The sequence below is a fragment of the Salmo trutta genome, chromosome 3 (assembly GCF_901001165.1).
Source record: "Salmo trutta chromosome 3, fSalTru1.1, whole genome shotgun sequence".
In the NCBI taxonomy this organism is placed as follows: Eukaryota; Metazoa; Chordata; class Actinopteri; order Salmoniformes; family Salmonidae; genus Salmo; species Salmo trutta.
In genome coordinates this window covers 11,163,863-11,176,188 of record NC_042959.1, presented here as the reverse complement: position 1 = coordinate 11,176,188, position 12,326 = coordinate 11,163,863, and the positions used below count along the sequence as shown (strand labels likewise).

The following is a 12,326-nucleotide window of genomic DNA, read 5'->3' as shown; positions in this document are numbered from 1 at the left end:
AGACTCTGTCACGTCTGTCACATGTGCTCAGTGTGAACCTGCTTTCATCTGTGAAGAGCACAGGGAAGAACAACCCCCACCTGTGGACGTCGGGCCCTCATAACACCCTCATGGAGTCTGTTTCTGACCGTTTGAGCAGACACATGCACATTTGTGGCCTGCTGGAGGTAATTTTGCAGGGCTCTGGCAGTGCTCCTCCTGCTCCTCCTTGCACAAAGGTGGAGGTAGCGGTCCTGCTGCTGGGTTGTTGCCCTCCTATGGCCTCCTCCATGTCTCCTGATGTACTGGCCTGTCTTCTGGTAGCGCCTCCATGCTCTGGACACTACGCTGACAGACACAGCAAACCTTCTTGCCACAGCTCGCATTGATGTGCCATCCTGGATGAGCTGCACTACCTGAGCCACTTGTGTGGGTTGTAGACTCCGTCTCATGCTACCACTAGAGTGAAAGCACCGCCAGCATTCAAAAGTGACCAAAACATCAGCCAGGAAGCATAGGAACTGAGAAGTGGTCTGTGGTCACCACCTGCAGAACCACTCCTTTATTGGGGGTGTCTTGCTTATTGCCTATAATTTCCACCTGTTGTCTATTCCATTTGCACAACAGCATGTGAAATGTATTGTCAATCAGTGTTGCTTCCTAAGTGGACAGTTTGATTTCACAGAAGTGTGATTGACTTGGAGTTACATTGTGTTGTTTAAGTGTTCCCTTTATTTTTTTGAGCAGTGTATTTAGACCCCTTGACTTTTTCAAAAAAATGTAGGTTGCAGCCTTATTCTAAAATGGATTAAATTTTTTTTTTTCCCTCATCAATCTACACACAATACCCCATAATGACAAAGCAAAAACTGTTTTTTAGACATTTTAGCTAAAAAATAAACAAAATAAAACAGAAATATGACATTTACATGATTATTCAGACTCTTTGCTCAGTACTTCCTTGAAGCACCTTTAGCAGCGATGACAGCCTCGTTTCTTCTTGGGTATGACGCTACAAGCTTGGCACACCTGTATTTGGGGTGTTTGGGAGTTTCTCCCATTCCCTTCCCCAGATCTGTGCCTCGACACAATCCTATCTCGGAGATCTAAGGACAATTTCTTCGACCTCATGGCTTGGTTTTTGCTCTTTTGGGACCTTATACAGACAGGTGTGTGCCTTTGCAAATCATGTCCAATCAATTTAATTTACCACAGGTGGACTCCAATGAAGTTGTAGAAATGCTGATCAATGGAAACAGGATGCACCTGAACTCAATTTCAAGTCTCATAGCAAAGGGTCTAAGTACTTATGTAAATAAGGTATTTCTGTTTATATTTATTTTAAATTTGCAAAACAAATCGAAAAATCTGTTTTCACAATGAGCAACAAACACAACAGATGGCAGAGAGGAGGACCCCAAATATGAACCCTATCACATGGATTCATGTTTCACTATATGGTTGACATATATATATACACACACACACACACACACACACGCACGCACGCACGCACGCACGCACACACACACACACACACACACCATCAGTGTCTATGAAAAGACTTGCAGGATGAAGAGGGAGCGAGATGAAGAGAGTGAGAGGCAGATGAAGGAGGGTGGAGAGAGGAGGGTGAAGAAAGAGAGGAGAGAGACGGGGAAAAGTCATTCTGTAGTAAAGTGGATTACCCTGCTTTGGAGAATGACATCATGTTTGACAAGCTGAGGCTCTGTAAAGTAGAGGAGATTAAGCCTTTATTTATTTTTAATTCCACTGCTGTTCTTTTCTCCAATCTGATCCAGTAATGTAAAGCCTGTAATTATAATATCCAGGGGTCAGTATTACGCCTCACAGCAGACCTGCTTATGAATTGGAGAATTTTGTTGTTCTCTTCATACAATCAGAATGGAGAAACTGTACTGTACCTTGTATTCCTGATTCTGCATTAAAACTACATTTCTGATCTCTCTCTCCCCCCTCCCCTACACTCTCCCTCCCTCCACCCCCTCCCTCCCCCTATTCCCCCCACAGCCACCCCCTGTATCAAGGCGATCAGCCCCAGTGAGGGCTGGACTACAGGCGGGGCCACAGTCATTATCATTGGAGAAAACTTCTTTGATGGACTCCAGGTCATATTTGGTACCATGCTAGTCTGGAGTGAGGTCAGTAGCACATTTATCAGTGTGTGTGTGTTTGTGTGTGTGTGTGTATGACTGTGTGTGTGACTGTGTGTAACCGACAGAGAATCAAACAAAAAACAGTGAGTCCGTGGTGCTCAAGACTGCCTTAGCCCTCTGAGCTAAAGCCAAGGTAATCTGCATGTTTTCTGGGCATTTATAAACTACATCCGACCTTACATGTCAACTGAACATTTTCTATGGCTCTTGTAAGTCTTTATACGTCTTTCACTTTGAAATAGAACATGTTATGGGGTCTGTAAGGACAAGTACATATGTAACAATAAAACCTTTTTTGTCCCCTGTCCCCCTCTGTAGCTGATCACAGCCCACGCCATCCGGGTGCAGACTCCCCCCAGACACATCCCCGGGGTCGTAGAGGTCACGCTGTCATACAAGTCGAAACAGTTCTGCAAGGGCACACCTGGATGCTACATATACACAGGTAAATACACCTTAATTTAACACACCTGGATGCTACATAAACACAGGTAAATACACCTTCATTTAACACACCTGGATGCTACATAAACACAGGTAAATACACCTTCATTTATCACACCTGGATGCTACATAAACACAGGTAAATACACCTTAATTTAACACACCTGGATGCTACATATACACAGGTTAATACACTTTAATTTAACACACCTGGATGCTACATATACACAGGGAAAAACAGAGAGAGAGGGGAGGGGGGAGGGGGGAGAGAGGAGTGAACAAAGAGGAGAGAGGAGAGGAGTGGGGAGAGAGGGCAGAGATGGGATTGGGGAGAGGGAGAGGAGAGGAGGGTAGAAAGGACTAGGGGATTACCATGGTCAGCCATCTTGGTCTCCTGGGTTGTGGTTGGCTCCAGTCTGGGTCCAGTTGCCAGTGGTAATCATAGAGAACTGGCATGGTGTGGTTTGACTGCTGGCAAAGGAAATGGCATGTAGACATACAAACAATTCCACACACACACATATATACGCATATGCAGAAATCACACAAACACAGATTCACACACACACACACACACACACACACACACACACACACACACACACACACACACACACACACACACACACACACACTGGGGACAGCTGGTATCACTAATCAACTTGTGTTGGGGAGAGGAAACGAGGAGACCTAATTAAGTCAACACACCCAATACTGCTGCCAATACTGGAATACACACACACACTCTCTCTCTCTCAACACACACACACACAACACACACACACACACACACACACACACACACACACACACACACACACACACACACACACACACACACACACACACACATGCACAGGGCAGAATGGCTAGAGAAAAGGAAACTGTGTGTATTTACACATCCCTATTCACATGTAAAGCTGTTTTTATGGCATATTCTGGACATCCTGCTTCTCTCTCTCTCTCTCTCTCTTATACAAGTTCATTTCCATGTATCACCATTCATCAACAAGGCTTCAAGCCCTTCCTCAGGCAGAGTTGTAATCCTGTCTGTTAGGGGCTGTAAAGAGCTGTGAGGTGCTGACAGGCTTTTGGCTGTAGATTGGGTTTGTGTCCCAAATGGCACCCTATTCCCTATATAGTGAACTACTTTTGACCAGAGCCCTACGGGTCCTGATTAAAGGTAGTCATCTATATACGTAATAGGATGCCCTTTGGGACCCATTTTGGAGGTGCATGATGACGACCATCTCTTCTCGCTCAGAAGTGAATCCTCTCCTCTTCAGAATGCAGCCCCCACCGCTTAGCAACCTCTTAGCAACCGCTTATCACTACTGATATTATAAGACCCTGCTGCTGGAGCATATAAAAAATTGAATAAAATTGTATTGGTCACATGGACATATTTTGCAGATGTTATCGCAGGCGCAGTGAGCTGCTTATTTTTCTAGCTCCAACAGTGCAATAATACCTAACAATACAAAACACTAAACACAAACCCCAAAAATATTAAAAGAAGGAAATTACGAAATATCAGAACGAGTAATGTCAGAGTTCGGAATATAAATATATATACACTGAGTGTACAAAACATTAGGAACACCTGCCTTGTCCACAACATAGACTGACCAGGTGAATCCAGGTGAAAGCTATGATCGCTTATTGATGTGACTTGTTAAATCCACTTCAACCAGTGTATATGAAGGGGAGGAGCCAGGTTAAAGAAGGATGTTTTAACCTTGAGATAATTGAGACATGGATTGTGTATGTGCCATTCAGAGTGTGAATGGGCAAGACACAATATTTAAGTGCCTATGAACTGGTATGGTAGTAGGTGCCAGGCGCAACGGTTTGAGTGTGTCAACAACTGCAACACCACTGGGTTTTTCATGCTTAACAGTTTCCCGTGTGTATCAAGAGTGGTCCACCCCTCGAAGGACATCCAGCCAACTTGACACAACTGCGGGAAGCATTGGAGTCAACATGGGTCAGCATCCCTGTGGAACGCTTTAAACACGTTGTAGAGTCCATGTCCTGCTGAGTTGAGGCTGTTCTGAGGGCAAAAGCAGGCGGTGTAACTCAACATTAAGAAGGTGTTCCTAATGTGTTGTACACTCAGTGTATACACATATACACTGCTCAAAAAAATAAAGGGAACACTTAAACAACACAATGTAACTCCAAGTCAATCACACTTCTGTGAAATCAAACTGTCCACTTAGGAAGCAACACTGATTGACAATACATTTCACATGCTGTTGTGCAAATGGAATAGACAACAGGTGGAAATTATAGGCAATTAGCAAGACACCCCCAATAAAGGAGTGGTTCTGCAGGTGGTGACCACAGACCACTTCTCAGTTCCTATGCTTCCTGGCTGATGTTTTGGTCACTTTTGAATGCTGGCGGTGCTTTCACTCTAGTGGTAGCATGAGACGGAGTCTACAACCCACACACGTGGCTCAGGTAGTGCAGCTCATCCAGGATGGCACATCAATGCGAGCTGTGGCAAGAAAGTTTGCTGTGTCTGTCAGCGTAGTGTCCAGAGCATGGAGGCGCTACCAGGAGACAGGCCAGTACATCAGGAGACGTGGAGGAGGCCGTAGGAGGGCAACAACCCAGCAGCAGGACCGCTACCTCCGCCTTTGTGCAAGGTGGAGCAGGAGGAGCACTGCCAGAGCCCTGCAAAATGACCTCCAGCAGGCCACAAATGTGCATGTGTCTGCTCAAACGGTCAGAAACAGACTCCATGAGGGTGGTGTGAGGGCCCGACGTCCACAGGTGGGGGTTGTGCTTACAGCCCAACACCGTGCAGGACGTTTGGCATTTGCCAGAGAACACCAAGATTGGCAAATTCGCCACTGGCGCCCTGTGCTCTTCACAGATGAAAGCAGGTTCACACTGAGCACATGTGACAGACGTGACAGAGTCTGGAGACGCCGTGGAGAACGTTCTGCTGCCTGCAACATCCTCCAGCATGACCGGATTGACGGTGGGTCAGTCATGGTGTGGAGTGGCATTTCTTTGTGCTCGCCAGAGGTAGCCTGACTGCCATTAGGTACCGAGATGAGATCCTCAGACCCCTTGTGAGACCATATGCTGGTGCGGTTGGCCCTGGGTTCCTTCTAATGCAAGACAATGCTAGACCTCATGTGGCTGGAGTGTGTCAGCAGTTCCTGCAAGAGGAAGGCATTGATGCTATGGACTGGCACGCCCGTTCCCCAGACCTGAATCCAATTGAGCACATCTGGGACATCATGTCTCGCTCCATCCACCAATGCCACGTTGCACCACAGACTGTCCAGGAGTTGGCGGATGCTTTAGTCCAGGTCTGGGAGGAGATCCCTCAGGAGACCATCCGCCACCTCATCAGGAGCATGCCCAGGCGTTGTAGGGAGGTCATACAGGCACGTGGAGGCCACACACTACTGAGCCTCATTTTGACTTGTTTTAACGACATTACATCAAAGTTGGATCAGCCTGTAGTGTGGTTTTGCACTTTAATTTTGAGTGTGATTCCAATTCAGACCTCCATGGGTTGATAAATTGGATTTCCATTGATTATTTTTGTGTGATTTTGTTGTCAGCACATTCAACTATGTAAAGAAAAAAGTATTTCATAAGATTATTTCATTCATTCAGATCTAGGATGTGTTATTTTAGTGTTCCCTTTATTTTTTTGAGCAGTGTATATAGATATATATATATATATATATATATATATATGTATATATACAGTTGAAATTGGAAGTTTACATACACCTTAGCCAAATACATTTAAACTTAGTTTTTCACAATTCCTGACATTGAATCCTAGTAAAAATTCCCTGTTTTAGGTCAGTTAAGATCACCACTTTCTTTTAATAATGTGAAATGTCAGAATAATAGTAGAGAGACTTATTTATTTCAGCTTTTATTTCTTTCATCACATTCCCAGTGGGTCAGAAGTTTACATACACTCAATTAGTATTTGGTAACATTGCCTTTAAACTTGGGTCAAACGTTTCGGGTAGCCTTCCACAACCTTCCCACAATAAGTTGGGTGAATTTTGGCCCTTTCCTCCTGACAGAGCTGCTGTAACTGAGTCAGGTTTGTAGGCCTCCTTGCTCACATGCGCTTTTTCAGTTCTGCCCACAAATTTCTATAGGATTGAGGTCAGGGCTTTGTGATGGCCACTCCAGTACCTTGAATTTGTTGTCCTTAAGCCATTTTGCCACAACTTTGGAAGTATGCTTGAGTTCATTGTCCATTTGGAAGACACATTTGCGACCAAGTTTAACTTCCTGACTGATGTCTTGAGATGTTGCTTCAATATATCCACATCATTTTCCTTCCTGATGATGCCATCTATTTTGTGAAGTGCACCAGTCCCTCTTGCAGCAAAGCACCCCCACAACATGATGCTGCCACCCCCGTTCTTCACGGTTGGGATGGTGTTCTTTGGCTTGCAAGCCTCCCCCTTTTTCCTCAAAACATAATGATGGTCATTATGGCCAAACAGTTCTATTTTTGTTTCATCAGACCAGAGGACATTTCTCCAAAAAGTACAATCTTTGTTCCCATATGCAGTTGCAAACCGTAGTCTGGCTTTTTTATGGCGGTTTTGGAGCAGTGGCTTCTTCCTTGCTGAGCGGCCTTTCAGGTTATGTCGATAAAGGACTCGTTTTACTGTGGATATAGATACTTTTGTACCTGTTTCCTCCTGCATCTTCACAAGGTCCTTTGCTGTTGTTCTGGGATTGATTTACACTTTTCGCACCAAAGTACGTTCATCTCTAGGAGACAGAACGCGTCTCCTTCCTGAGCGGTATGACGGCTGTGTGGTCCCATGGTGTTTATACTTGCATACTATTTTTTGTACAGATGAACGTGGTACCTTCAGGCATTTGGAAATTGCTCCCATTTATGAACCAGACTTGTGGAGGTCTACAAAAAAATTTCTGAGGTCTTGGCTGATTTCTTTTGATTTTCCCATGATGTCAAGCAAAGAGGCACTGAGTTTGAAGGTAGGCCTCAAAATACATCCACAGGTACACCTCCAATTGACTCAAATGATGTCAATTAGCCTACCAGAAGCTTCTAAAGCCATGACATAATTTTCTGGAATTTTCCAAGTAGTTTAAAGGCACATATCCTGAGGCTGCATTTATTGTAGCCGGGGATTTTAACAAGGCTAATCTGAAAACAAGGCTCCCCAAATTCTATCAGCATATCGGTTGTGCTACCAGGGTGGGCAAAATCCTAGACCACTGTTACTCTAACTTCCACGACGCATATAAGGCCCTCCCCCGCCCTCCCTTTGGAAAAGCTGACCACGACTCCATTTTGTTGCTCCCAGCCAATAGACAGAAACTAAAACAGGAAGCTCCCGCCATCAGGTCTGTTCAACGCTGGTCCGACCAATCGGATTCCATGCTTCAAGATTGCTTCGATCACGTGGACTGGGATATGTTCCGCATTGCTGCGAACAACAACATTGACGAATACGCTGACTCGGTGTGCGAGTTCATTAACAAGTGCATCGGTGATGTCGTACCAACAGCGTCTAGTAAAACATTCCCCAACCAGAAACCGTCGATTGATGGCAGCATTCACGCAAAACTGAACGCGCGAACCACTGCTTTTAATCAGGGCTAGGTGACCGAAAACATGACCGAATACAAACAGTGTAGCTATTCCCTCCGCAAGGCAATCAAACAAGCTAAGCGTCAGTACAGAGAAAAAGTGGAGTCGCAATTCAACAGCTCAGACACGAGAGGTATGTGGCGGGGTCTACAGTCGATCACGGACTACAAAAGAAAAACCAGCCCCGTCGCGGATCACGATGCCTTGCTCCCAGACAGACTAAACAAGTTTTTTGCTCGCTTTGAGGACAACACAGTGCCACTAACACGGCCCTCTACCAAAAACTGTGGGTTCTCCTTCACTGCAGCCAACGTGAGTAAAACATTTAAACGTGTTAACCCTCACAAGGCTGCAGGCCCAGACGGCATCCCCGGCCTCGTCCTCAGAGAATGCGCAGACCAGCTGGCTGGCTGGTGTTTACAGACATATTCAATCAATCCTTATCCCAGTCTGCTGTCCCCACATGCTTCAAGAGGGCCACCATTGTTCCTGTTCCTAAGAAAGCTAAGGTAACTGAGCCAAATGACTACCGCCCTGTAGCACTCACTTCCGTCATCATGAAGTACTTTGAGAGACTAGTCAAGGACCATATCACCTCCACCCTACCTGACACCCTAGACCCACTCCAATTTGTTTACCGACCCAATAGGTCCACAGACGGCGCAATCGCCATCACTCTGCACATTGCCCTTACCCATCTGGACAAGAGGAATACCTATGTAAGAATGCTGTTCATCGATTACAGCTCAGCATTTACCACCATAGTACCCTCCAAACTCGTCATTAAGCTCGAGATCCTGGACTTCCTGACGGGCCGCCCCCAGGTGGTGAGGGTAGGTAACAACATCTCCACCCCGCTGATCCTCAACACTGGGTCCCCACAAGGGTGTGTTCTCAGCCCTCTTCTGTACCTCCGCCCCCAGGAAGTGAGGGCCCTCGGAGTGTGGTGTCAGGAAAATAACCTTGCACTCAATGTCAACAAAACAAAAGAGATGATCGTGGACTTCAGGAAACAGCAGAGGGAGCAGCCCCCTATCTACATTGACAGGACAGTAGTGGAGAGGGTGGAGAGTTTTAAGTTCCTCGACGTACACATCACGGACAAACTGAAATAGTCCACCCACACAGACAGCGTGGTGAAGAAGGCGCAGCAGCGCCTCTTCAACCTCAGGAGGCTGAAGAAATTCAGCTTGTCACCAAAAACACTCACAAACTTTTACAGATGCACAATCGAGAGCATGCTGTCGGGCTGTATCACCGCCTGGTACGGCAGCTGCTCCGCCCATAACCGGAAGGCTCTCCAGAGGGTAGTGAGGTCTGCACAACGCATCACCGGGTGCAAACTACCTGCCCTCCAGGACACCTACACCACCCGATGTCACAGGAAGGCCAAAAAGATCATCAAGGACAGCAACCACCTGAGCCACTGCCTGTTCACCCCACTAACATCCAGAAGGCGAGGTCAGTACAGGTGCATCAAAGCTGGAACCGAGAGACTGAAAAACAGCTTCTATCTCAAGGCCATCAGACTGTTAAACAGCCATCACCAACATTGAGTGGCTGCTGCCAACATTCTGACTCAACTCAAGCCACTTTAATAATGGGAAAATTGATGTAATCAATTTATCACTTGCCACTTTATATTATTTATATTAGATAATGTTTACATAACCTACATTATTCACCTCATATGTATATACTGTACGCCATACCATCTACTGCATCTTGCAATCTTGATGTAATTAGATGTATCACTAGCCACTTTAAACAATGCCACTTTATATAATGTTTTCATAACCTACATTACTCATCTTATATGTATATACTGTACTCTATACCATCTAATGCATCTTGCCATCCTGATGTAATGTATCACTAGCCACCTTAAACAATGCTGCTTTATATGTTTTCATACCCTACAATACTCATCTCATATGTATATACTGTACTCTATACCATCTATTACATCTTGTCTATGCCGTTCGGCCATCACTCATTTATATATTTATATGTACATATTCGTATTCATTCCTTTACACTTGTGTGTATAAGGTAGTTGTTGTGGAATTGGTAGATTACTTGTTAGATATTACTGTATGGTCGGAACTAGAAGCACAAGCATTTCGCTACACTTGCATTAACACCTGCTAACCATGTGTATGTGACAAATACATTTGATTTGATTTGAGTCCTACTTAAGCATGTAAACTTCTGACCCACTGGAATTGTGATACAGTGAATTATAAGTGAAATAATCTGTCTGTAAACAATTGTTGGAAAAATGACTTGTGTCATGCACAAAGTAGATGTCCTAACTGACTTGCCAAAACTATAGTTTGTAACAAGAAATTTGTGGAGTGGTTGAAAAACAAGTTTTAATGACTCCAAGCTAAGTGTATCTAAACTTCCGACTTCAACTGTATATATAGTACCAGTCAAAAGTTTGGACACACCTACTCATTGCAGGCTTTTTCTTTATTTTTATTATTTTCTACATTGTAGAATAATAGTGAAGACATCAAAACTATGAAATAACACATATGGAATCATGTAGTAACCAAAAAAGTATTAAACAAATCAAAATATATTTATATTTGCGATTCTTCAAAGTATCCATCCTTTGCCTTGATGACAGCTTTGCACACTCTTGGCATTCTCTCAACCAGATTCACCTGGAATGCTTTTCCAACAGTCTTGAAGGAGTTCCCACACATTGGCTGCTTTTCCTTCACTCTGCAGTCCAACTCATCCCAAAACCATCTCAATTGTGTTGAGGCTGGGTATTTGTGGCAGCCAGGTCATTGGTAAAAGTTATTTTGTGTAATTTCTTTCCTTCTTAATGCATTGGAGCCAATCAGTTGTGTTGTGACAAGGTATTTGTTTTTAACCTTTATTTAACTAGGCAAGTCAGTTAAGAACAAATTCATATTCACAATGACAGCCTAGGAACAGTGGGTTAACTGCCTTGTTCAGCGGCAGAAGGACAGATTTTTACCTTGTCAGTTCGGGGACTCGATCTAGCAACCTTTGGTTACTGGCCAAATGCTCTAACCACTAGGCTACCTGCCACCCCAGGTAGGGGGGGTATACAGAAGATAGCCCTATTTGGTAAAATACCAAGTCCATATTAAGGCAAGAACAGCTCTAACAGTCCATCGTTACTTTAAGACATGAAGGTCAGTCAATCCACAACTTTTCACTGGTACTTTATATGTATATATTGATGTGTATAGACAGTATGGACAGTATGTCAATTGAAATGGTGTGTACAGTAGTTATATAGGATGAACCTTGACTAGAATACAGTATATTCATACGAAGTGGGTAAAACACAACATAATTCAAGTGATCTGTGTTCAATGACTATGTACATAGGGCAGCAGTCTCCAAGGTGCAGGGTAGAGTACCGGGTGGTACCCGGCTAGTAACAGTGACTAAGTTCAGGGCAGGGTACTGGGCGGAGGCCAGCTAGTGGTGACTATTTAACAGTGGCCTGGAGATAGAAGCTGCTTATCAGTATCTCAGTCCCAGCTTTGACGCGGTTACAGATGGTGCAATTGCCGTACCAGGCGGTGATACAGCCTGACAGGATGCTCTCATTGTTGCATCTGTAGAGGTCTGTGAGGGACTTAGGGGCCAAGCTGAATTTCTTCAGCCTCCTGAGGTTGACGACGCTGTTGTGCCTTCTTCACCACACTGTCTGTGTGAAGGGACCATTTCAGGTTGTCTTTGATGTGCACGCCAAGGAACTTGAAGCTTTTCACCTTCTCCACTGCGGCCTGTCAATGCAGATGGGGATGTGCCCTCTCTGCTGTCTTCTGAAGTTCACGATCAGCTCCTTTGTTTTGTTGACGTTGAAGGAGAGATTATTTTCCTGGCACAACTCCGCCAGGGCCCTCACCTCCTCCCTATAGGCTGTCTCTTTGTTGTTAATCAAGCCTACTACTGTTGTGTCGTCTGCAAACTTGATGATTGAATTGGAGACGTGCATGGCCCCGCAGTGATGGGTGAACAGGGAGTCCAGGAGGGAGCTGAGCACTCTCACCCTTGTGGGGCCCCCGTGTTAAGGGTCAGCTTGGCGCAGGTGTTGTTGCCTACCT

General features: G+C 44.9%; 1 protein-coding gene across 2 annotated transcripts in view; it reads left to right on the top strand.

The window, feature by feature from the left end:
* Positions 1-12,326, top strand: part of LOC115168222 (transcription factor COE1-A-like) — a 104,704-nt gene that overhangs the window by 49,178 nt on the left and 43,200 nt on the right. For both annotated transcript variants that reach the window (XM_029723296.1, XM_029723286.1), the window contains exons 9-10: positions 2,011-2,141; positions 2,475-2,601. In XM_029723296.1, coding sequence (XP_029579156.1) covers positions 2,011-2,141; positions 2,475-2,601 — 258 coding nt within the window. The remainder of the gene's footprint in view (positions 1-2,010; positions 2,142-2,474; positions 2,602-12,326) is intronic.